Source organism: Gastrolobium bilobum, unplaced genomic scaffold (genome assembly GCF_033153095.1).
Source record: "Gastrolobium bilobum isolate Gb01-03AN ecotype WA unplaced genomic scaffold, APGP_CSIRO_Gbil_v1 utg1629, whole genome shotgun sequence".
Classification (NCBI taxonomy): Eukaryota; Viridiplantae; Streptophyta; class Magnoliopsida; order Fabales; family Fabaceae; genus Gastrolobium; species Gastrolobium bilobum.
Window position 1 is genome coordinate 12,531 of NW_026898572.1, and position 27,327 is coordinate 39,857.

The 27,327-nt window shown below is 38.2% G+C and overlaps 1 protein-coding gene across 1 annotated transcript; it reads right to left on the minus strand.

The window, feature by feature from the left end:
* Positions 1 to 1,136: 1,136 nt before the first annotated feature.
* On the minus strand, positions 1,137 to 26,576 carry LOC133317454 (structural maintenance of chromosomes protein 1). The gene is made up of 18 exons (XM_061519323.1): positions 25,899 to 26,576; positions 25,596 to 25,832; positions 24,178 to 24,411; positions 23,503 to 23,741; positions 20,798 to 21,064; positions 20,413 to 20,683; positions 19,006 to 19,129; positions 17,538 to 17,648; positions 17,158 to 17,265; positions 16,939 to 17,078; positions 9,698 to 9,787; positions 9,409 to 9,617; positions 4,970 to 5,139; positions 4,628 to 4,737; positions 4,166 to 4,542; positions 2,358 to 2,609; positions 1,582 to 1,809; positions 1,137 to 1,454 (listed from the first exon to the last, which is right to left on the minus strand). Exons 1-18 carry the CDS (start codon positions 26,334 to 26,336, stop codon positions 1,406 to 1,408), a joined length of 3,654 nt encoding a protein of 1,217 aa, XP_061375307.1. The 5' UTR covers positions 26,337 to 26,576; the 3' UTR covers positions 1,137 to 1,405.
* Positions 26,577 to 27,327: the final 751 nt, after the last annotated feature.

A 27,327-nucleotide genomic window follows, 5' to 3' on the forward strand; every position in this document is an offset into this window, starting at 1 on the left:
GCCTTACATGGAAGGGGAGGGGGAAAGTAGATAATGTTGAGTGATGATGGATTCAATTCCCTGAATTGACGATTCTCAACCGTTAGTTGAGTGGCGCTTAATATAGAGTTTGTGTGTGTACGTGCGTTGGCGTAAAGCTTGGTTTCATTGCCAAATCTTAATATGTTAGGATGATTTATATAACGCGTTGGCATGGTGCGCGAGAGGCCAACGCAACTTAATCAATCCACAGCAAAATCAAATGTTGGCGTGACAATGAACTATTAGCCTCTTTGTGTTTGGTTTATAGCTTAGAATTTTAAAATCAATGTTTAAACAAAAGCTGCAAAAAGACAGGTTTTTTCCCCTAAATTAAGATTTGGGGACCAAACATGCACACTACATTAGTGAATATCCCACTTCATCTTCTAAGTTGGACCTAACCATTATGCACGCAGAAAAATATATAGATGATGGTGTCACAGTTTAATTCTATATGATGAAGGTCCTAAATTTCTAGAGATGTACTCGAATGCCTAATTTTTATATAAAGAATGATTGGTTCAGCCACGTCAACTTTGAAATAACAATTATTTACAGCTCTAAATTAAAGCATAATTTCTTCATTTATTAAAATAGGATAGGAATAAAATTCAACATCAAAAACTTCAACTAAACTTTCTTATGCAAATTTTCAAAAAAAAAAAAGTTTCTTTATATAACGATACAGAAAGGTTGACAGTAAATTCCAAGATTATTAAATTTCTCTTCAACTAAAAATACAGTGACGAAGGTTAAATTTTAGCTGATGGATTAGTATACATGTGGAGAAAAAAGAGATGAAAAGCATTAGAGTTAAATTAATTCATTATTATGTTGATAAATATTACATTTGTTAAATTCATTTGCACATAATAACTTTCATGTTCCATAAAATATACATTATATTTCACAAGAAAAAACAGTGAGCAATGAAGTCGTGCAATTGATAAATGTTTCACCTATTGAGCGAGCCCACTACAGACTTCGCCTCTTCTTCCATATAGACTAAATTCGTAAATATGCTTAAATTCTTGTGCCCGTTTGACTTTTACGGGAACTGTAAGTAGCATAAATGTGAAGATGAAAGTCAGGGCAGAGAAAAAAGTTCAATGAATAAAATACAATTAAAAAACGAATATTTAGACATCGAGCTACTGCATCTACATGGCATTTGCAGTGACAAAGGGAGTCTCCTGCGTCGAAGTCCTATTTACAATAATTTTAAAAAAGAACCCAACCGGTAACTTAAACAAACGAAATCGACAAAAGGGATGATAATGAGATACAGATACAAGTTCGGCCATCTTTAAACAAGAAATAAAAATGCAACCTATCTATGTACATAGCAGGCAGCTTATCAACTGTACCCTCCTATGAATAAATTTTAGGCCTCCCGGTATTTAGTCAGATCAAATGTGAGAGTTCTCGAACAGCTGCAAAAAGCAAAAACATTGTACATCATGTAAACCGGGTAGATACACGAGATTTATGCCATCAACATACCGAAAAGAAAGGGCAAAATGATAATATAAAAATCAAATACAATGTGAAGAAACTCACCCTCTTTCGGAGTCCCTGTAAACCCCAACTAACGCTTCAGCTTTGTCATAAAAGCTGTCTTTCAATGAAATCACGATACTCTGAAAACCACTTCCACCATCAGCATCCTGACTAGCTCTCGTTCCTTCACAAGATTTTGTACGAATAAAGCCAGCAACCTTAGCAACATTCAAGTTGTCCAATGCAGCATCAACTTCATCCAAAATGAAAAACGGTGAAGGCTTATAGCTGAAACAAGAGGCAAGTAGGGAACCACGTTAATGGAACATGCTGATCAAAACTCGGGGAAATTACTTTATGCGAGATGTGTCAGTATATTGCTTAGATAAGACTATTATTATAACTAAAAACCAGAAAGACACTCTTGTTCAAATCTGTTAGAGAATAGTATAAACCATTAAAAAACTCTCACCCACCAGCTTAAGCTTTTGGGCTGAATTGGTTCTTTACATGGTATCAAAACCTCGTATCTTGGGTTCGATTCTCACCGCCCCCCACTTTCTCTGTGGAGTTTTCTTAGCACAGATAGGTGGGTCTGTGCATTGTCTACCCTTCAAGCTCAGTGGGCTCTCATGTGAGGGGGCGTGTTAGAGAATAGTATAAACCATTAAAAAGCCCTCACCCACCAGCTTAAGTTTTTGGATTGAATTGATTCTTGATAAAATCTAAGTTTGAAAAAATGCTTAAGTTACTTAAAGATCCATACCTTAAGGGTGCACCTCTGCATATAGGTAGGGGTAGGGGTATTAGTTTAACAAGTACAAGCAATTCTATACCTGTGGATGGAGAATAGCAACGCAAGTGCAGCAACAGTCTTTTCTCCACCAGATAACAGCTCCATATCACGGAAGCGCTTTGTTGGAGGCATAGCAGTGTACTTGATGCCATGTAGAAATGGATCATCTTCATTTTCCAAGTTTAAGTATGCTGTTCCACCCAGAGGATGTGTGTTGCTCTTTGTAAGTTGTTTGTAAATTTTATCTATATTACCAGATATATGGTTGAAAGCATCCATGAACAACTCATACCTGTATTCAACACAAAAACTTTGGCATCACCAAAGGCAGATGGGATGCACAATAGCAAATACACATATTTCAAATTTCAAAACGAGCTTGGTAGAAACATCTCTCAACCCTTATCCGTAAAAGTGATATTATCAAATAATCAAGCTGACCAGGAGCTGATTTAACTTTTAATAGGAATCTTTTAACATGAGAACATATTTTCTGGATTCTATTATGTGAAGTTACCATCACAGTTCTGAAGGGTCATAAAGGTTCTTTTGGATTCGATTATGCGATGCCAAAGTAGCTAATGACAGAAAGCGGTGCAGAGTAACATACTTAAAAAGTGTAAAACACAAAATCATCCTAAAAGTTTTTAATTTTGTACCATAAATAATTGAACAATAGAGTTTCAATACTCAAAATTTAAGAAAAATTCATTATTCATACCAGTCAAAATGTTTTAAACTACTCTAATAACGTCTTCAAAGCACAACCAAATAAGCAAGTAAAAAGAAAGATAGTTTTACTTATGGACAGTGAAACCAAATACCAAAACAACGGACATTTATGTCAATTCATTTCTGAATAAATTTTCTGCTCAGAAAAAAATAGTTTTATTAAATAAAAGTTCACATTAGGGCACAAGGAACACAGCTGGGCATGAATTGTGTGAAACAGAACAGCAGAAGACTTCTTCAAGAGGCTATGGTTGAAACAGAGTTAAACCAGCCACAGCAAAATGTGGAGTAAATTCTGGCGTTCAGTGTGCCAGCCAGATCCACTATGGGCTTTCCAATCAAGAGACTAGATAGACCAGATCTAAACCAAAAACCCTAATAGCAGCCACTATGGACACCATTCATGTCCGTGGAGCACCACAATTGAGGTACCACTTTGCTAAATTGATCCACCCTGCTCTGGCCGATATTGACTACTCTGATGCTAAGCTAGATTATAACAAAACTGCATACACAGATAGTAACTATTCCCACAATCAATAAATCATAGTAGTAAATATGTTTTGAAACTTGAGATATATGGTTCACATTCTCATAAGATGAGCTAAAAGTGTTTCATATCTACATGTCTATCAATAGAGTAAGATAAAACTATCATGCAATTCAAACACAGATTTGCTTTTAAACTCCTCTTGATGTCAGTATTCCGTCTGCTCCATTTAAATAATCATACATTTTAAAAAAAATCTAAGAATCAACTTCACCTGCACTCCTGTACTTACTTTACAAGAAGGGCTTCCCCTTCCAAACCGATATAACACTGAATTACCCATGCTCATGTAATAGAATATGTATTGTATGGTATAGTAGAGCATTACACCATTTGCTTAAAATTGATAAATTACACTCAGTTCAGCACAGCCTCACTTGTTAAAAAGTACAACTCACTTCTACAAACAACTGGCCATTTCATTTTTCTTTTCACGTTTCCCTATGTAATTTTATGTTAAGACATTAACGTGTCCCACCTAAATCATGCATGCTTAGAATTATTGCTTATGTACTAATATTATAGATAAGACATGTACTGTCGAAAGGAACAAAAACAACTTGTACCTCCTCTGCTTAACTGCATTGAATCTTTCCGCTTTTTCCTTCTCCTCTTTCCTGACAGCTTCAAACTCTTCAGTTACAGCTCTTTCTTTTTCTAGCAGAGCCTCATATTGGTCCAATGCCTTCAAATTTGGTGCTGTTCTTTCCATCTCAGATATCAATGCATCCATTTTTTGCTTAAATTCTACCTCAATTTTATCCCTGTCAGAGTGTCTCCTATCTTTCAGTGCCCTACTTAGCTGATCAAAGTCAAAAACTAGACCTGGTGTTGAGCTACCAGTATCCATAGGATCTGATACGGTTGGAAGGATAATTTGTTCTAGTTCACACTTCTCTAATATTTCCTGCTTTTGCAGGATCAACTGTTCAATCTGTGCCTCCTGTAAAGACACTAAAGATTTTGTTGGCTATCTATAAATTATGCTTGTAAGTTACACAAGAGACAAGAATTATTGCCCATCTAACCTTGGAGTTTATCAGACGATTAAGTTTGGATATGTTTGTTGTGGCTGCAGAAGCCCTCTTCTTCCATTCTTGGATTTCCTTTTCACAATCTTCTGACTTTGATTTCCACTCTTCAAAAGTAGAAAGAAAACAAAGAAACAATAAGACTACCGAGGCAGAAAAAATAAAAAACAAATTGAAGTGATACACAACCAACCCTAAACCCTGATAACCAACCCTTCACCCCAATAACATCCCCCAACCCTAAAGAGGAAGGGAAAAAAAAAGAGCAAATCCAAAGAAATGCAATTAAATAATGTTGTGTCTATATCATAAAGAAAACACAAGTTGCGCCAAATATACCTTTAGCTTCTTCCTTAAACTGATTAATCTCTTCAGTAGCTTTCTCGGCTGCTTTCTTTGCTTCAGCCTCTTTATTCTGTACCCGTTTCAAATCATTCTCTAAAGAACTTAGAGAAGATTCCAGTTCTTGAATTCGTGAACTCACGTCCCGATTTTGCTCATATTCCAACCTGTAAATCGACCAATACAAAGGAATGAAAAACAGAAATAACACAGGTATATTGATTCACAAGGTTTCGAAATACAAACTCCAATATCCAGAAAATAACACAATACAGAAATAAATGAATTACAAGCTTAATAAAAGAATTAATAATAGAGCCGTTCGAGGAGCTCTGCAATCCTCCAAAAAGACTTCTGAATTTCCACTATGCTCCCATCAGAATGCACCACCTCTATTTAACAAGTTTCCATGCTAATTCCATTCGATCAGTTATCCACATCAGCACTCAACACTTGCCCATTTGCACCTGCTTTGGCTGTAAGAATATTCTCTTGTAACAAACTTAGTGCTGACTCAGCACTAAGTGGTAGTGATTTCCTGTATCTTTTCCTAGTGTACACTTTTAGGAAATGACTATGGTAATGATGCCATTTCTGGACTGCAAAAACTATGGCCATAAGCTCCTTTTCGTATACTGATTTAGTAAGTGCTATAGGGGAAAAAGCTTGACTGATATAAGCGATGGGTCTGTTTTCTTGCATCAGGACAGCAACCATCCCTTTCCCTGGAAGCATCAGTAACCACCATGCATGTCTTAGTAAAATTAGGGAAAGCCAAAACAGGAATTGTACACATTGCCTCCTTTAAAGCAGAAAAGGCAGTTTGCGCCTCAGCGTACCAACAAAACCTGTCCTTCTTGAGCAGTTCAGTGAGGGGCTGAGCTAATTTTCCATATCCTTCGACAAATTTCCTATAGCACCAATCCCAAAGTTCCACGCAACCCCTTTAAATCCTTGGGAACTGGCCATTCTTTCATTGCTTGAATTTTTTTAGGATCAGCATGAACCCCTTTTCAGAGATAATATGCCCCACATACTTCACTTGTGACCTCCCAAAGCAGCATTTTTTATTAGCTTTTAACTGATGCTGCCTTCGTGCTTTCAAACACCAGCCTTAGATGTTCAACATGAGAGATTCTGTCTTTAATAAAAATGAGGATGTCATCAAAAAATACCAAAGAAGAAATTTCCTCAGGTACGATTTGAGTACTTCGTTCATTAAGGATTGGAACGTGGAAGGGGCATTCGTTAATCCAAAAGGCATAACTACATATTCGTAGTGGCCTTCATGGGTTTTGTAAAGAACCTTGGGATACACCACCCCAAAAGCTAGCTCAAAGGGTGGGAGTGCCCAAGGCATTATAAACTCCACATTAGTTGCACATACAACCAATGTGGGACTATATATCTCAACACGCCCCCTCACACAAGAGCCCATTGGGCTTGAAGAGTGGAGATGCAACAGGCCCAGTCTACCTGTGCTAAGAAATTCCACAAGAGAAAATGAGGGACGGCGATGCTCTGATACCATGTAAAGAACCTTGGGATACCCCACCCCAAAAGCTAGCTCAAAGGGTGGGAGTGCCCAAGGCCTTATAAACTCCACATTAGTTGCACATACAACCAATGTGGGACTATATATCTCAACAGGTTCTAACAGCGGTTTTATCAATGTCAGCCTCCCTCATTAGGATCTGATTGAACCCAGATTTCAAATCCAGTTTAGAAAATAAGCTAGAGCCCTCTAACTCATCTAGCAATTCCTCGATAATGAGAATGGGAAATTTATCTGGTACTGTTAATTTATTGAGGGCCCTATAATTGACACAAACCCTCCAACTATCATCTTTCTTTTTCACTAAAATTGCTGGACTAGAATACGGACTATTGCTATGTCTAATCATGCCAAAATCTAACATCTCAAAAACTATTTTCTCAATTTCAACTTTCTGATAATGAGGATACTTGTAGGGGCGCAAATTTGGAATTTGGCTACCTAGCTTCAGATTAACTGCATGGTCCTAACGTCTCTTTGGAGGTAAATTGTTAAAGATATATAAAACCATAAATGTAGCTTCATCCAACAGCTTAAGCTTTTGGGTTGAATTGATTTTTTGCATGGTATCAGAGCCTCGATGTCACTGGTTTGATTCTCATTGCCCCCCATTTAATTAATAATTAATTAAGTCTTGTAGAGTTTCTTAGCACAAGTAGGTAGGCCTAATTAAGTCTTGTAGAGTTTCTTAGCACAAGTAGGTAGGCCTATGCATTGTCCACCATTTAAGCCTAATGGGCTCTCGTGTGAGGGGGCATCTTAGAGGATATATAAAACCATAAATGTAGCTTCATCCAACAATTTAAGCTTTTGGGTTGAAATGGTTCTTTACATAAATCAAAGGGTTTTTGAAACAGATCATCGAACTTAGCCAGCAACTGATTTAATTCTTCCCACTCAGAACCTGAAGCTGCATCTTCTTCTAAACGTGCAGGCATGGCCTCAACCAGAAAACCTTGTCCCTCTTCACTAAGAGCCTTCACCACGGACCTGAAAGAAGTCATGGTTCTAGACAAGGACACCTCGCCCCATAATAATACTTCCCTTCCTTCAAATAGGAACCGTAAAGTAAGCTCCCGGAAATTAGCTTGTATTTCCCCCATGCTACCTAACCAATCAAGCCCTAACACAATGTCCACACTTCCCAAGTCAAATAAAAATAAGTTTTCATGACTTCTACCTTCCTACATACGCCTCTGCAGTTGGAACGATGCCTATCTCCCACCTCTACTTGGAATATGGAAGTGTCTTCCACCTTCAAATTCAGCCTTAGTGCTAGATGATATTGTGGGATGCCCCATTATCAATAAGGATTATGACCTCTTACCCATTAATTTTCCCCCAAAGTTTGAAAATACAGCTAGAGGAAAGGCCTAACAAACTTTGCACCGACAATTGAAGAGCCATCCCCTCATTCCCTTGAGCTTCGTTACTTGCCCCCCACCCCCCCAAAAAAAAAACTATCTTCCAACGCCTCGTCAAGCGGACCACCTTCATCAACAAGGAGGAGATGAACCTAACGGGTGGCGCAACGGTGACCAGGGTTCCACTTAGCGTCGCATTTGAAACATACTCCTCTATTCATCTTATCTTGGATCTCCTCTTGCGTCAAGCGTCGACCTGTGTTCCTACCTCTGTCGTTCGTGGTGTTCACCGCCGTTGTTTGGTTGCTACCCACGAATTTGTGGAGTTAGAGTTAGTGACATCCTTTTGGTTTGTGATTCTGGAAACTTCATTGTTGACTAATCTTGGATTAGTGTTGACAGTCCATGTATTGCGACTATCATATCCAGAATTGGCCTTAACATTGGAGCGATTGGGTCCCGGTCCCATTTCCCCCCGTAATATCCCAATCCTTCAGTAGCCCATGCTAAATTTCTTCTCTCAATTTTTTGGGCCATATTCAGCATTTCTGGTAGGCTGAAATTTGGGCTCATCAATAATGCTTCCCTTATACAGTCTTTAAGCCCATTTAACCAAACCCCCCTAAGAGTCTCTTCATCGACATACCCAAGAATGCCAACCACTCGCTAAAAATTTCTTCTAAACTCAGCAACAGTACCAAGTTGTTTCATGATCAAAAGCTCACTTTGAGGGTTGTCCAACAAATCAGGCTGAAAGCGAGCTATGATGTCCATTCGAAAATCAGCCCTAGTCACCCTTGTTGCCGTTTGAGACCACCAATGGTACCAATCTAGAGCTTCACCTTCAAGAACCACCATGACTACTGGAATCTTCTCATGATCAGTGATGCCATTGATGTAGAAATAATGCTCGACGCATGTCAACCAACCATGGGGACCTTCTCCAAAGAACACTGGGAGCTCAAGCTTTCTCCCAGGTACCTCATGATTGTGGTTCTCAACATATGTTCCTCCGTCTGTCTCCTCCGAATCGCAAAGTCTCCTCCTTGATCTCCCCCTCCGAGAACGACACTAGTTACTGCATCTGGTTGCGACTGTCATAAAGGCATCAAGTCGTCTCAATATTCCAGCATGGTTCTCTTCTGTCCGCCTCAGGCGTTCTTCAATCCACTCAAATCTTTCCTCCATTCTCCTAGTAATAACCATACACAATTCCAATTTCGGATCTATGCTTTGATACCAGTTGATAGAATCAACCAATACCAAGGAATGAAAAACAGAAATAACACTGATATATTGATTCACAAGGTTTTGAAATACAAACTCCAATATCTAGAAAATGACACAATACAGAAATAAATGAATTACAAGCTTAATAAAAGAACTAATAACAGAGCCGTTCGATGAGCTCTGCAATCCTCCCAACAGACTTCTCCACTCCATCCTAAGACAAACTGAACACCAATCTATTTCCCATTCAAAGAATAATTTAGGTAAAAAGGGAAGAAGGAACATACTGATATTTTAATTTTGAAAGTTGGCTACTCAGGTTCAACCTCTCCTCTGCCACATTTTGAGCAACCTTTAGTTGGTTTTCTTCATACTCACGTATGTTTGAAACTCCGACTGACTGACTAAAGTCTTTGTATATCCGATCAGTGATTACATTTATCCTATTCTCCAGCCTAAGTATTTCTCCATTCCTCTTGTCAACAGCATCATTTAACTGCAGAGTGTAAACACCAAGTACCCAGTTAGGTAAACAAGAATACTGCTAACACTAAACAAAGAAATTGCCAATGTCACCTTTTGGAGTTCTGGACTGATACGTTCAATTTCTTCTCTGATGGTCTCTTTTTCTTGGTTCAAATTTGAAAGTTTGTCTTCAATGCTTCGCTGGCAAAAGTTAAAAGCACAAAGAACATGTTAGGCAATCCTAGACCACATGGGACTTATGAATACCATATCAACTATCAAGTCATAGATTCATTAGTCCTTTCCCTACAATGTGGAATTATTTGACGCTCCATCCCTTCGTGAATAAGCATATAACTTATAACCATATGCACACAGAGAGGGAGAGATTGTGCCAGAATACAGAGACATAATAGACATAATTTCCATTGCAAAATAAGTTTTTATAATTATTTCTGACATCTAGATGCACAAAGAAATTATCATAACTTCAAACATCCAAACCTTAAATGAAGTCAGCTCGCCTTTGATTGGTGCATGTTTTCATAAATAAACAAAAAACCATGCAATTCTAACTCTTACTTAAACTCACTATTTTTTTGCCTTGTCATTTATGATCCTATGAGTCAATTACAGTCCTAAAGTTAATTAGAATCATAACAATTTGTAATGTTAACAGCAGAATGTATCTATCAACATACAAATAAGAATGAAAAGATGAAGTTCTCTGTAATACGTTTACTGGAATTGGGGATAAAAGAAATAAAACGATGGTTACAACTAGAGCAATTCGAGAGTGCTCTATTCTCTCCTTCTACTCACTCCTCACTTACTAACTGACTGCCCTTTTTCTCTCACTCATACTCATATAACAACTTCCATTTACCCACACGCGTACTACACCCTTCCTTACCATAACTACCAATTCTTATCATAATTCCCTACCCCACATCAGTTGCCACATCATCCACAATAGCTTCTGCCACGTCAGCCAGAGATCCTCTACTAGCACGCCTACGATATACCTTCATTGGCTTTGTTACAATACTCCCCCCAAATCTTTCACCTTGTCCTCAAGGTGAAATTCGGGAAAACGCCGCACAATGAAAGAAGCTAACTCCCAAGAATTTTCAAAATCAGGTAAATTATGCCATTGAATCAACACCTCAGTGAACCCTTGAGAATTGAGACGCCAGTGCAGCACCTTGAGTGGCTGAACCACTAATTCCCACGAATCAGTCAGCATAGGAGGCAAGGGTTGCACCAATGTGGAAGGCTGGACAGCACCCTTAAGCAAGGACACATGAAAAACAGGATGGACTTTGGATTCCCTAGGCAAATCTAATTTGTACGCAGCAGCCCCAATGCGTTCAACCACCTTGTACGGACCATAAAAACGGGGGCTAAGCTTCTCATTGAGTCTCGTTGCTAAGGACTTCAACCGATATGGCTGCAACTTTAAAAATACCCAGTCACCAGCTTGAAAAATCGCATCGCGACGTTTGACATCAGCATACTGTTTAAAACGACACTGAGCCTGTGCCAAATTGTGGTGCAAATCTTGCAAAATCACATCTCGCTCCTGAAGCAATTTCTCCACAGCATCCAAACGTGAAGGATGATTGCCACTGCGAAGAAGAGTAGGAGCATCCCTACCATATAAGGCCTTAAACGGAGTCATTCCAGCAGATTCATGGTAGTTAGTGTTAAACCAAAATTCCGCCCAATGTAACCAAAGCATCCATTGTTTGGGTCGCGGATGGCAAAAGCAACGAAGGTAAGTTTCCACACACTTATTCATAACCTCTGTCTGACCATTGGATTGCGGATAATACGCGGAAGAGAACTTCAAAGACGTTCCAGCCTTGCGAAACAACTCTCCCCAAAAAGAACTCATGAACAATCAGAGACAATGGATAAAGGAAACCCATGCAAACGCACAATTTCCTTAATGAACAGATTGGCTACCTACTTTGCAGAAAATGGGTGTTTCAGAGCCAAGAAATGAGAGTACTTTGTGAACCGATCAATAACCACCAAGATAGTGTCAAACCCATTAGAAATAGGAAGGCCCCCTATAAAATCCATAGCAATGTCATTCCAAACCTGTGAAGGAATGGGAAGTGGCTGTAATAATCCAGCAGGAGCCAATGTGGAATGCTTGTTGCGTTGACAAATCACACAAGCTGCCACATACGCGTGGATATCCTTGCGCATGCCTTCCCAAAAAACACAATTACTGATGCGCTTGTAAGTCTTATTAAACCCGGAATGCCCTCCAACCACCGAGTCATGAAATTCCTTGAGAATTTTAGGAATCCAAACAGACAACTTAGCCAATACCAAACGGTTTTTATAAAACAGCCGTCCACCTTGCAAAACAAAACCCTCATGAGCCGAAGGGTCAACTAATAACTCTTGAATCACCTTATGAAATCGTGCATCTTGTTGAAGTTCAGTCTGGATTACCTCCCAGCCATCAAACTGCATCTGAGTCATAGCATTAAAACACATTTGTCTAGACAAAGCATCAGCCACAGTGTTTTCCTTACCTGGACGAAACAGAATAGTGAAATCAAAGCCAAATAACTTAGAAACCCACTTTTGTTGATCTTCAGACAGCAACCGTTGGTCAATCAAAAAACACAAGCTTCTTTGATCAGTTCGGATAGTGAAATGACGTCCCATTAGATAATGACGCCATTTATTCACCGCAAAAACAATCGCCATGAGTTCCTTTTCATACACAGACTTAACCAAAGCCCGTTCACTAAATCCACGGCTGAGGAACGCAATAGGCCGATCCTTTTGTAACAACACAGCCCCTACCCCCCTGCCTGACGCATCAGTCTCTACTATAAACTCGTGAGAAAAATCCGGTAAAGCCAAGACTGGAACCGTGGTCATAGCAATTTTCAGCAATTCAAACGAGACTTGTGCCTCCTCATTCCACAAGAACCCATCCTTTTTAAGCAAGGCAGTCAGAGGGCGAGCAATCTTCCCATAATCCTTGACAAACTTGCGGTAGTAACCTGTCAAGCCAAGGAACCCACGTAATCCTTTGACATTACGTGGAACAGGACAATCCATCATAGCTGAAATCTTAGCAGGATCAACCATCACCCCAGCTGTAGTTACTATATGCCCCAAGTACTCGATCTGAGAACGCCCAAATTCACACTTCTTGCGGTTCAGAAAGAGACTATGGTCCTTCATCACTTGAAGAATATCTCGCAAATGGCCAAGATGTGCTTCGGAATCCTTACTGTAAATAAGGATATCATCAAAGAAAACCAAAGCACATTTGCGTAAAAAAGGACGTAATACCTCATTCATGAGAGCCTGGAACGTGGACGGACCATTACACACACCAAAAGGCATCACAAGATATTCGTAATGCCCTTCGTGAGTCCTGAAAGCCGTCTTGGGAATGTCCTCTTCACGCATACGAATCTGATGATAGCCAGACTTAAGATCCAACTTGGAAAATATACAGGCCCCGCCAATTTCATCCAACAACTCATCAATGGCTGGAATCGGGAACTTGTTGGGGACTGTGATTTTATTCAAAACCCTGTAATCGACGCACACACGCCAGCTTCCATCCTTCTTCTTGATGAGAATCACAAGACATGAGTAGGGGCTGGTACTTGGCCGTATATGACCCATAGCTAATAATTCCCCAACTAATTTCTCAATTTCATTCTTCTGGTGGTGTGGGTATTTGTAGGGCCGAATATTGGGAATGGGATTACCAGGGAGTAATTCGATGGCATGATCATGAGAACGGGGAGGAGGCAATCCGGCAGGAACCCGAAACACGGTGTCAAATTCCACCAGTAGATTAGCGAATGCTTCTTCCAACCATTGGGCATGAACTTCTTCTCCATTGTCAACTCGTCCTGCAGGTTGAGGAGCGATGACAAATCCTTCATCAGCAGACTCCAACGTTTTCAGCATGGACTTTAAAGATACGACCGATTTTGATAAGGTTGGGTCCCCTTGTACCAACACCTCACTACCCCCATAGTCAAATCGCAAGGTTAGTTCTCTGAAATTGGCCTTCACTTCTCCCAACATCTTAAGCCAATCCAAACCCAAAACAACATCCACACCACTCAAATCAAAAAGGAACAAATCCAACTTGATGTCCACCCCTTGAATGTGAACCTCAACATCTTTACACACTCCCTGACACTGCACCTTGTGTCCGTCGCCGACTTCCACAACATATTGGGGTGTTGAACTCACGGACAACCCTGTGACGCGAGCAACCTTAGGACTGATGAAGTTACTTGAGGCTCCACAATCAATCAAGACCACCACTTGTTGCTGTGCGATGCGGCCCCATAGCTTGAGAGCTTGGTTCGATGTCAATCCCATGATACTATGCATGGAAAGGTGGAACTCCTTATCAACAGCCCCCTCCAACTGTTCCGAAACCAATAACCCACCTCCGTCATCCTCTCCGTCTTCCTCCTCAATCAAAAGAAGATGGAATTGCTTGTTGTTTTTGCACCTATGGCCCCTTACGAATTTCTCTTGGCAATAAAAGCATTCTCCTTTTGCCATCTTCTCTTGCCACTCTTCATTGGAAAGCCTTCGTGAGTTTGATTTCCCTGAACTCGCGACACTCTCACCCATGCGATGAGGGCTCATATTCTGATTTTGAGATAAGGCTGACCCTTGAGTGGTTCGCACAGGGACGCGTGTCCCTTGCGTACCGACAGCTGGTTTATTTTCAATGTTACGAATAGGGTAACTCGTTTGGGCCTTACTAATGAAATTCGATTGGGCCTTAGTACTGCTCCAGTGATTTGCTCGCCCAATAGAATAGACTTCATTTCTTTCTTCCACGAATTGGGCCAAGTCTATCAACTCAGACAAAGCCATGTCTCGCCCCCTGATGTTTAACTCCACAACTATCTCATCTTTCAGCCCATTTAACCAAATATCACGAAGCATATTAACATCAGCATAGCCCAATGGCCCAGCCACCCTTTCAAACTCTTCCCTGTACTCCTTCACACTGCCATCTTGCATAGCCCAAGTAGCTCCAGGATTTTGACTCTCCCACCACTGAAACCAATGGAGAGCCTTACCCTCCAAAACGATCAAAACCGACGACAATTTCTCCGCCTCTGTGATTCCATTAATGGTGAAATAACGTTCGGCTCGATGGATCCAACCAAAAGCATCTTCCCCATCAAATAACGGTAACTCCAATTTCCGCACAGAATTGTCGTTGTTGCCCGTATTTCCCCCAACGATCCCTCCGTCCGCGCTGCCAGTGCCGCCTCCGTTCGGACCACCAGCTCCGGTTGAGCCTCCATTACCAGTTGGACCGCCATTCGTTCCATTGGATTCTCCATTGGAACCTCCTACTCCCCCATTATCACCGTTTAGACCGCGATCCAGAATCATTCCATTAATAATCCGTCGCAGATCTTCTTGTACCGATTCAGATTGACGAAAACGGAGTTCGATTCCTTCCTCGAAACGTCGCGAACGTTCTTCGCTGTTAGTGAACCATAGAGAAAGCTTTTCCTCCAACGTCGACAAACGATTTTCCATATTCCTCGTCAATACCATATAATGCTCCCAGAATCGGAAGCTTTGATACCAATTGTAATGTTAACAGCAGAATGTATCTATCAACATACAAATAAGAATGAAAAGATGAAGTTCTCTGTAATACGTTTACTGGAATTGGGGATAAAAGAAATAAAACGATGGTTACAACTAGAGCAATTCGAGAGTGCTCTATTATTCTCTCCTTCTACTCACTCCTCACTTACTAACTGACTGCCCTTTTTCTCTCACTCATACTCATATAACAACTTCCATTTACCCACACGCGTACTACACCCTTCCTTACCATAACTACCAATTCTTATCATAATTCCCTACCCCACATCAATTGCCACATCATCCACAATAGCTTCTGCCACGTCAGCCAGAGATCCTCTACTAGCACGCCTACGATATACCTTCATTGGCTTTGTTACACAATTCATCATCTAAACAATTTAGATAAGTATCTAACGGTCTCAATAGATTTGTCAATACAATTATATACAAACAGGCAGCGCATCAAATTGGCTTATGAACCCAACAAAAAAAATAAGACCACAGTTAGATTTCTCATGCTCACAGACTACAGTCTCATCTTCTACTTACTTCCTAATAACTAATGCTGAAATTTTTAAAGCCTTTATTAATTAATTTCCAAATTTAAAACGCTGACAAAATTTACAGAGCTTGTGCTACTACAGTTTGGATGCACTTTGCATCCTCAACGAATATACTACCAAATAAGTCCTATACACTCTGCTTTATTTGGTCATTTTGTTATTATAATTTAACTACAAACCATTCCACTAAGCAATGTTGCAAATTAGTTCACCCAAGATCCATGTGGGTCTAATGAGAACCAAAGGTCTCAACAGGTGTAAGCTCCTCAAGAGTTTAACTAAAAACATTTCCAAGCAGGAAAGGCTTGAACCCATACAAAATTCAGGAAATTGACAATATTTTGTTACCCAAAGAATTCATATTTATCTTTCCTAACAAAGGCAAGGTTGTGGGTCATAAATTTAATCAATGGTTAACTTTGTTTTTATCCGTGAAAATATTCAACATTTTAAGCATCCAAGATGATTTTTTAATAAAAAGCATCCAAGATGATTTATTAATTCCTTGGTTTGCTCCACTTTATATACTTATCAAGAGCATAAGAACAGTTCCATATATAGGCTGTTTGGATAAATTGCTTAAGTAAGTACTTATTCGACTACCCTTATAATTGCAATCTAAAATAAGCAGAATAAAATTTTGATAGTTACTTTAAAAGTGCTTATGCAGAAATGAAATTTTCACAATTCATTAAAATTAATTTAGTCAGAAATTATTATAAAAAGAGCTACCACCTAAGCTGCTTTTTAGCTTTCACAACAGTTTTGTTTTTCATAAGCTTTAAATTCTAGCTTAAGAAAATAAGACTCAAACAACTTATCAATGTTTCAAAATCTCTTTTGATAAACTGGTTCAAACAAGACCAATAAGTGTTTGTTGCAGTAGATAAGCATAACAATAAGCTCTTCTAAACAGGGCCAAATATGCCACACAAACCACATTATCAACTGATTGTGAATACATACATGGCAAGCACATCAACAAATACCAGGGACAGAGAAAAAGAGAAATGAGACTACAACAATAAAATGAAATAAGAATTGCATGCCTGATTGTACCACAACAATTAAAACTTCAAAGATTTGCAGCTTTCTGGTCAGATCAACTGATAATTTGATTATTACCAAGAAAAAAAAAAGGTAAAATCATCGGTTTACCTTCTCAATCTCAGCATATTGAATTTTCTTCTCAAGCCCACTAATTTTTCCAGATGCTTCAGACTCTTTAAGGTGCATATCTCTTATTGATCCTAGCTCTTCCAACTCCGATTCATACTGCTCTTTCTTTTTATTAAGTCCTATAAAACATGTTTAATGCAAGAGTAAAAGCTTTGAATCAAATTAAAAAAAAAAACTGATGAAAAAATTGATAAAAACCTTCAATTTTCTTGTCATCCCACTGTTTTGACCTTGCTTCCATTCCCCCACTAGTGCCACCAGTCATTGTACCGGATTTTGTCAGCAGAATTCCATCCACAGTAACAACTAACCAAATTACATAAGACAATGTTTACTATTTTATACTCTGACAAGTATGACTGAGTTAAAGGCACCGGGAAATGGGAATACATCATATTCATAATAATACACAGTAGGATTCTCCAGAAGCAAAAAGATTTGTTAGATAAGCAACAACAAAAAAAAAAAAACTCAGTGTAAAGATCATAGTGTTCAGTACAAGTTATAAACTGAGTGCCCAAAAAGAAAGGATAACAAGAAACCAGAGGGGAAAAACATATAGGGGATTAAAAAGTTACCTTTAAACCTCTCACCACTCCAGCTCAAAACTTTTGCCTCCTCAAGATCATCACAGACAAGAGTATTCCCCACAGCAAAGAGAATTGCCTTCTCCAAGGAGGGATCAAACTTGCACTAGTTAAGTTGAAAAGCTTAAAGCACTTTTAAGTTCATTGGAGGCATGTGATTCAGTGATTAACAAAAAGCATGAGCATAAATCAAAACTTCATGATGAAGTATTCATATAGAGGGGAAGAAGAGAAAATACAAGAATGAGTTATGCTCAATGCTTAATAGACCACCTAGTTAAAATCATAGAATGTGTATTCTGTCTTGAATTCATAAAATTGACATAAGGCACAGAACATACATAATGAAAGGAGACCGCAGAACAAAATCTGTCACATCTGAAAAAACTATATATCCAATTAAGGAGGATTCTATTTTAGAGAGATACTTGAAACAGCACCGATAACAAAAGCTAAAACATAATGCAATAAACTACAAGATTGGTGAGAACAATGTGCAATGGTAAAATGTTTGAGCTTAACAAAAAAATTGAGACCAACAGACTTTGATATTGTTAAGATGACTGCAGTTCTACACATCACAATGACAGACACAATAACTCCACCCACAGAAACAGCCATTTATATGCTTTAATTTTCTAAAGGAGATTACTGATTACACATTCCTCTAGAATTTTAAAAATACTATTTACATGCAGCAGGAAGCATGTAACATAGTTGTTAATCCCAAATAGCGGCACAGCGGCCAACCTCAAAAACACAATAGCGGGATGGTGGATAGCAAGATGACTGATATACTGAAGATTATGAATACAAGATAAATAATTTATAGTTCACACATAAATGCACACAAAAAAATAATAAACCCAGAATTAAAGACATATTCATCATTAATAATCAAAAGTCATACTATAGACACGCAATCACTATCAATCTAAAGCATAATTAACAAGTCAATAACAACGGTAGTTAAGGAGAACAAGAGGAAAAAAAAGGAATACACAGAGGAATGAAGTCAAAAAAGGAAGATAGTATAATTAATAGGAAAAAAAAACTGAAATAAGAATGAACTCATGGGATCAAAATTCGTGGGCTGTAAACTGTGAAGTGCAAAGTACAAAATACAGCCCAAAGAGAGAGAGAGAGAACAGAGACAGATGCGTGCATGAATCAGATCTGTGACAAAGGAAAGAGCAGAGAAGAAGTTATGTTGGAACCAAACCAACAGAGAACATGTGTGAATTAATAGAGGGCAAACAGCAATCAGTAAGTTGCCAGAAGTTCAAAACAGAGGTGGGGCAGTGGTTTTTCAACGAAGGGATGTGATACAAAGAGGGCTAAAGTAGGCTTTTTATTCACCGGACCAACATTAGAACAAATTCAAATCACAAAAATTTGAAGCTCTTGTAAAAACTTTTGCAACCAGATTCTTCAAAGCAGTGACAAGTGAAAGGATATTGAATCACATCAAAAATCAGTTTTGCTGTACCCCCTAATGTGCGCAATCTTTCTATTATTGGCTTCACGCGAACTGACTGCAGAGGAATAAACGTCTGGGGAGGAAGCCTCTGATCTTTCAAATACTGTAAAGAAGCAAAGAGATCAATGCTCCAATCAATGCATACAACAAACAAAGCCGATCATAGAACTTCAAGGTTCAAACAGGCAAAATTGCACATTTTATACCAAAATTCTAGTTTTCAGCAATTATAACAAACTTATCAATGAAACCAAAGAAGTAGGAAGTGAAGTAACATATAGGAAGCAATAGTTCTTCTGATAATTTTACACAATTTTTCTGTTGTAATGCAACCAAAGAGTTGTATCAAAATAAAACATAAATTCCACTGGAAAGACAGAAGCAGCAACTTACAGGTAACTATTCTAGTAGCTATAGATGAAAAGGCAATAAAATGTAGGTCCATCAGCTTGAAGGCACCAAGCTAGCTTAATTTTTGGGCTTAATTTCACAAGGTTTATGTAGCACGTGACACTATGCTATTTCTGAAGTCCATGATAAATTGATATCAATAATTTTTTCTGAGCTGAAGTAGTGTTCCCATACATATACATCAGCATAGTAATTAATGCTGCTTTAAACCCCAAGGGTAGCTCAGTTGGCAACTAAGTGCCCAAGGATTTGCTTTGGTCAGGAGTTCAAACCTTGGCCAAAGCAAATTCTTGGAATTCTTTGGATGCCAAAGGGAAACCACCTCCCCCTCGAAAGGGATTAGTCTCACCCTTCCTCCGGTGACAGTGGTCCAATGCACTCTCTGTTTCAATGAAGAGCTAACCTTAAGGGCCATACTCCGAGGATAAGGTGGTTTGAGGAGGTTGTGTGGGGATCTCCAGGTAATCTACCAAAAAAAAAATACTGCTTTGGCTTCTTTCGTTTTTTTCTAAATATACATACCCCTTCTTGGGCAATATTATAATGAGCCATTTTCTTAAATATAATAATAGGCAGAAATTCACTAGAACATAAAAAACTTAGCAATGTAATAATAATGTGGTACGCAATACAGTAAGCATAAAACATATTATCGCATATAATATAATAATATTTTTATTTAATGCATATTGCATTGCAAAAATTTTATGTTCTAGAGCATTTTTTCCTATTACTATATTTAAGAAAATGGCTCATTATTATATTGCCCTATCTATGCAGTTTTTTTGGTTTAATCACTTTGTGTAATCACCAATACCAGAGGCAGAGACAAAAAAGGTATTCAAATCAAAAGCAACAAAAAGACTTCAACAGAAAATAAAAACTAAGCTCTGAAAGATGACTTTGTAACCATAAAATAATAAAAAAAGAAACAAAAATGGCACAAAACAGAAAATTAGGAAATCTCATTAGCACCTTGATGCATTCCTTTCCAGTCTTTTCATCTTCAACTACGACTGCATCCATAAATCTACCCATGGCAACAGTGACAGCTAGGTTAAACTTTTTCTGGGTTGGCCTACAAAGATCAGTCATGCGACCATGAACTCCTTGAAACAGGCGTTTCAGAGTCTCCACAGCCTGAGACAGCCTAGCATCTCTCTCGTTGTCATATCTATCAGCCTTCAATTCACGTAGTTGATTTTCTATTTCGCCAATTTTTAACTTCAAATTTTCATATTTTTTCCTGCAGATCAAAAGTAGCACACAACATTTTACAAGTATCCTCAGCTAAGTACTTTAAAATGCAGGGGGATGCTTTAACCAATTAAAAAAAAAAAACCTATACAAGTTAATTTACTTGGAATCACGATGTTTGTCCTGCATCACACGCAGTTCTTTTTTCAAGTTTGCAAGGCCATCCTTATTTTTCGCAGAATTATCAATAATTTTTTTCAGCCTTGCCCGCATCTGTTCTTCCTGTGAATTCAGTTCAGACTCTCTGTTTCTTAACTGTTGAAGATTTTCTTCCAAATTCTTTTGAGCTTCACTATCAGCATGCTGCTGCCTATCCAGAAGCTCTTTTTCCCCTCTAAGCTTTGCAGTTTTCGTCCCAGCTTCCTCCTTACTGTAATAGCAACATAATCATCACAAGTTCAAAAACAGAAAAAATTAATAATAAATGAAATACCAAGTACTGACAGAAAAGTATTTTTTTACTTCCTCGGGTAGAGAGAAATGGGCTGCAAGAATACTGTTTTGGTGGAAATCAGTGCCAATTTATGTAAAAAATAATAATAATAATAATAATAAAAGGTTGCTTGTCAGGAGGTTCCAATGGAAAAGGCATGGCTAACTTCCTAATGACAGGCAGTTGACCACAGAATGAAATACCATATCAAGGCAACACTATCTGCACATTTGTGCCTGATATTAGTTGTTGAGGCTCTGAAAAAGGACTCTATGTTTGAATTGGACCAACTTATTTACTTGAATTGAGATGATTATGTCCCGAAATCACCTATCCAAAACACACTTGGTAAATAAATTGTTAATGGGCTACTTGTTTATCATTTCAGTGATTCATGACCCAAAGCTCAAAGTTCAGAAGCAGCAACCATGGTCCAAGGGCAAAACAAGAAAAACAAAAAGAAGTAAGGGCAGATCTGGAAAGGGAAAAGAAAAAAATAGAAAAGTTAAAGAAAAGAGGGAGAAGCCCTCAATTCATCAGCAGTTGCCTTCAGTCACAAACCTTAGTCACTTCCTTTCTTGCGCATCCCGCAAAAACTCTCTCATCTCTTTTGACATCAACATTTCCCCGGACCCATTATCTTGTCAAACCCCATCATCCTTCAAAAAAAACCAAAACCCTAGCACTTTTTATCCCTGTACCATAACCCACAAAAATCCCAAAAATTTCCCAGACCAACTTACTCACCACTTTGCCTAATCAACCTAAAAGGACTCCCCAAACTCCCAATCATTACAATCTGAAAAGCAAAGAAGGACAAGAGGAGGATTGTGTGACCAAGGGAATCTCGCGGGCGTGTGGTTCGATGGTCCAAGAAAGGGTCGTGCAAATTTGGAGATCTTGCACGTTTGAGCATATCTGGAGATTCAAGGAGGGAAAGCGACGATCGTGCGAAGGAGTAGTGCTGAACATGTAAGGGAATTGGGAACAAGTCACCCATGCAAGGAGGGAGAGATATGAAAAAAGGATTCGAGGATAAAGGCTGGATATATCTCTTCCTTGTTTTTCAAAATATTTTGTGGGTGGTAGTTCTTGGTTCTCTTATTTTTCTATTCCTGGACACAGTTTTAGGTTCTGATATTCTAACAGAATGCATCTTAAGGTGTAACTTCTGGGTTGTTTTTACTTTGTTTCAACAAGTTTTCTTGCTGTTTTCATTTTCGAAATTGTCTTTGTATGCTTATAACCCTATGGGTATGAGCTAAGACTGTGTAGGAGTGGGGAAGACTGAGTACCCAACTCTCCTGTTATTGGAATGTTGTTAACCAGTTTGCTTGTAAGTAGGGTTTCAGAGCATGTTTGTTTGTTTTCTGGCCAAAAAGCATTCAATTAATTTTAAGTGTGATTTGTTGAGAAACGGAAATCACCGAAATTAACTTCAAGCATGTGGACATTGAATAAGAAATTATTCAGTGGATGAAGCTCCAGGAATGAAGTTCATCTCCCTACAACCCATGAGATGGCATTTCAGAGTTCTTAAGAGTTATGGTTTTCAGAGATATGCAAATTGTAAGGCTGGGATTAAAATGCTGTTTGTAAAGAAACAATAGCTACATATTCTCTGGTTGAACTAAATTGTTGATTAAGCAACACTTGTTTTCCATGCATTCTAATTTCAAGAGGCGTAGGAGAAAAAGTTAAGCTCTTCTATTCCTAATTTTAACCAAACCATTTTAGAATTTTCATCAATCAACTTTTATTTTCTTTAACACTCTGCATCAGTTTATTTTTCAATCAGAAAATCAGTTTAAACATCCAAAAATCATTTTCTGCTTCAGCATTCTTAATTTTATTTTTTAATTTTCCTTTTTAGCAAATGCAAATCCAAGTAATAGAAACAACGCCATGATCTCTGTGGGAGGATATTAGGGTCTTAAAAATATACCCTATACTACTTGTAGACGTGTATACTTCCATGATTCTTGCATAAAAGTTAGCAAAGCAACATTAATGAAAATCACAAATCAATAGATGTTCCAACTACAGGCCAATGACACTTGTTTTCATTTTCCTTTTCATTTTGACATTACCCAACTGATGCACAATTTACCCACAAGAAACAAAAGGAATTTCCTTCAACATAAAAGGTGAAAACAATATACAGGATTGATGAAATACTTTTACCTAATATCCCTAACAATCTCGCCAGCATTACCAATTAGCGTAAGTACACAGCAACAAGTGGTAGACAAGATTTTAAGTGCAACCAAAACTCAGTAAGATTTAAGTTTACTCCAAACACAAAGCAATTATTTGTATAAGAAAAGAAGAAAATATAGGCTGGTGGCAAACAGCTAAAGCAAATAAACACTCACATTCGAAAATATTCTTCCAAGTCATTGCCATCTAACTTAAGTTGATTGCCAACAACTCGACCCTTTTCCTGTATGTCTACCACTTTTGCTGTGAGGTCCTGAATGCCCCTCTGTAGCTCCGCTATATCAGCAGCATGTCTCCTCCGCTCTTCTCTTTTTTTATCAAGCTCCTTCTTCCCTTTTTTAATTTTCGAATTGATACGAGTCATTTCCTCCTTTAACTTCAGAAGCTCAGGTTGCTGCAAGGTGAGAAACCCAGAGAAACAATTTCATAAACTACTCAGAGCATTAAGAACATAACAAATACAATCAACAAAAGGAACAAAACTTAAAAAAACATAGCAAGATGATTATCAGGTACTCCTAGCTCTTTATTTCGTTTTTGTGGCTGCAGGAATTTGGCATTGCTAGTTCAGAGAGGGAGGATTCAAACTGGGATACTGAGGTGCCACTAATGCTATTGCCAGAATAACAAACCATTTTCCATACCTGGAGACTACAATTTTCAACCCAGTTTTCTTCTCATTAAATACGACCAAAAGCAACAAAGTTAAATAGTAAATAATAGAACCAACCTATGCAAAAAATTGAATGGCTGGAGATAATAATAAAGTGATGACAATGAACTTAACTGATAGTCCTCCCACCCCACCCCAAGTGTAAAAAAATACTCACACTCTTATCAAGTTTGTTGCTTTTCTCAGCAATTCTCTTTTCACGTTGTGTAATCTCTTTCAGATATCTGGCCTGCTCTTTTTTCTTTTTACTAGCTTCATGTTCAAAATTTTCTAGTTCTTCAATAACACCTTCACGACTTTTTTTCTCATCTTCAAGGTCCTCAGTTGTTTTAACAAAATCATTTTCTATATTGAACAACTGCCACAAGAAATGTTCTTTCTTCAAAGATTTCTGCAAGAAAAAAAAAATCAGATATTTGAGAACTTCACCATAAGCTGTCTGTTCAAGATCAAGAGAGAAAATGTATGAAATAATGACAGTTGCACATTTAACTACTAGTTGAAATATTAAGCAGAAAATGCTGTCCAACAAAGTAATCCTATCTTTTATTTTGTTGGAAGTAAATAATATCTGCAGATACTTGACCGAACATGCTGTAGCAGTGTAGCTGTGCCACTAAATCCAACTATTGCAGGGGTTGTGAAAACCCTCTGCTAGAAAGCTTATTTATTAAAGAAATTATAAGCCATGCAAAAGCATGACTCAGACTCACTATAAATTTATGCTGTTCCAAAGAAGGGGGAACAGAAACGGGGGACACACAGAAATAGTAGTCACTGGAAGTGGCACCTTCAATTTGTTGGTAGCATTTGGAGTTTGGATTTTCAAGACAGAGATCCACTTTTAATCTACAATCTCTATTAAATACCAAACCAGTTCAATGTAAAAGCTGCAAGGGTGAAGCATCTGGATTTGCTTCGGTGGAACAGAGGTTGAAAGAAACCCATTGATGTTCCTCATGCCAAAAGCATGAAGGGTGAAAATAGAGAAATCAAAAGAGCAGTGATGCTGTAAAAGCATTGAGATAAGGAGGGTGACAGGAAAGCTGAAGGCAAACTGTCAGCTTTGGGTGATTGTTAGAAGTTAACAATTGCAAGCGACTAGGAGAGTTGATAAGGTTATTTTGATAGAGGAACAGACCCAAAAAAGTGAAAATTAATATTTAAAAAAAAAAAAAAAAAAAAGTGGCAGACAAAAAAGAAACATGCAATAGCGATTGAGTAAAAAATTAGATGGAATTGAAACGGGGGACTTCCATGGGCAATAGAGGCAGTCCCTTCATGAAGATATAATTTCTAGAACTGAAAGGGCTTGATCATGCTTTCCTTCAAAATGTCTTTCTTTTTATTAATAGTGATACCACCCTGTCTTCATCCAATTAGGCATATAGCCAAAGAGAGGAAAATGAAACAAAATGTTTAGGCATATATGAAACAGAGGGAACTACATCAAGTCACAAGTTAAAACAGGCCAATTGGAACCTTGGGCATCATACACACATGAATTGCATACAACCAGAAAGGCGGAAACTACCTTTATATGGAAGATAGATATATATAAATAGATATTGTTACCAGCTGATCCTGCAGGCGGAGATGTTTCTCTGCTTCTTCCTTTTGTTCTTTCTTCTGCTTTCTCTCCATAACTACTGCCTTCTTCTTCTGATAAACAAACGCTGATTTTTCTTCAGCCTCAGCTTTTTCTTCTTCAAATTGCTCATAGTCCCTCTTGAGCTCATCGGAGCCAGATATCTGCTCAAGAAGCGCAGTGAGCTCTTTTGGATTTTTGGACGCAATGGATTCCACATCACCCTACATAAGCAAGTCATTAGCATCATTAAGAGCTAGAAAAAAAAAATGGAGAGTTCAGGAACAAACCTGAAACACTAAGAAATTGCGAGCCTTGACAAGAATCCCAAGGGACTTAAGCTTGGCATTGTAGACATCCCAGGTGACAAGGTTACCGTCGATACGGTACTCGCTGGCGCCGGCGCTGGTGATGGTCCTGGTGAATTGGATCTCGGAACCGCTGGCGAGTTGGTAAACCAAACGAACGAAGGCCCTGCGCCCCTTCTGCTCCTTCTCCCTGTCATCAAAGGCGTAGATCAAGTCCTTCAGTTGCGCGCCGCGAAGCTGGCCGGTCCTGACGCCGAGCACGAAGCTTATGGCGTCCATGAGGTTCGACTTGCCGGCACCGTTGGGGCCAATGATCGCCGTGAAGTCGTAGAAGGGACCAATCACTTGGAACCCCTTGTACGACTTGAAATTCTCCATCTCCAACCGATGGATTTTACCCGGAGATAGTAGCGACGGCATGATTTTGCTTAGCTTTGGTTTCGTGTTCAGAATATAAGAAACCCTAAATTGAGGGAAGTATTAGGGTTTGGGAACTGAAAGGAGGAGAGAAATTTTGGCGGGAGGGGATTGAGGAGAGAGAGAGAGAGAACGTTGCGGTTACGTTAGTCGTGAACTTGATGCAAGTGCCAAGTAGGGAGTGGCAGCAAGCATGATTCTATTTCTAGCACTGGACACAGTGAAGCGTAACCCCTGCTAGGAATCTTCGGCTTTCAAGTGCGTTTCTCCATCCGTTTAACTACACTTCCTTTCAAAAATCTACGAACCGCTTTTTTTTTTTTTTTTTTTTTTTTTCCTCTCTCTCTCTAACATTAACACGTGTTTGAGATTATCGAGTAAATTATTATTATTACTATGGTTTGTTTATTCTGATGTTACTTTAGATAATTTTATCTAATGTGCATCAAAACGACGTATTTTGAAACGGAAATCATGGTATTTTTATAATTTTAATATATTTCAGGGTTGTAATAGTCTTTATCACTCTAATTTTTTGATTTTTTAATCTCAAAACGACGTCGTTTCGATAAACATTAGATAAAATTATCTAAAGTAACATAGGAAAAAATTTTCCCTATTATTATTCAAAAGAAAAAATATTTGTTAATTTAAAATGAAATAAAATTATGTTATTTTAAAAAAAAATAGATATAAAATAATATTTTATTATTTAAATTTTAAATTAAAAAAACTCTCTCTTTTTTCTTTAATTTTTATTTTTTATGTCTATCTATTTCCTAAAATGATATGATTTATATCATTTAATTAAGGGTTTGGTGTTTGTCATTTTAAATGACATAAGTTATGTTATTTTAGGAGAGAGATAGACACAAAAATATCTCTTAAAATGACATAATTTTCTGTCATTTAAAATGACAAACACTTTTTCTTTTAATGAACTAATTATTTTTTATTTTCAAAATACATTTATGGTTATTTTTTGTGTTAAATA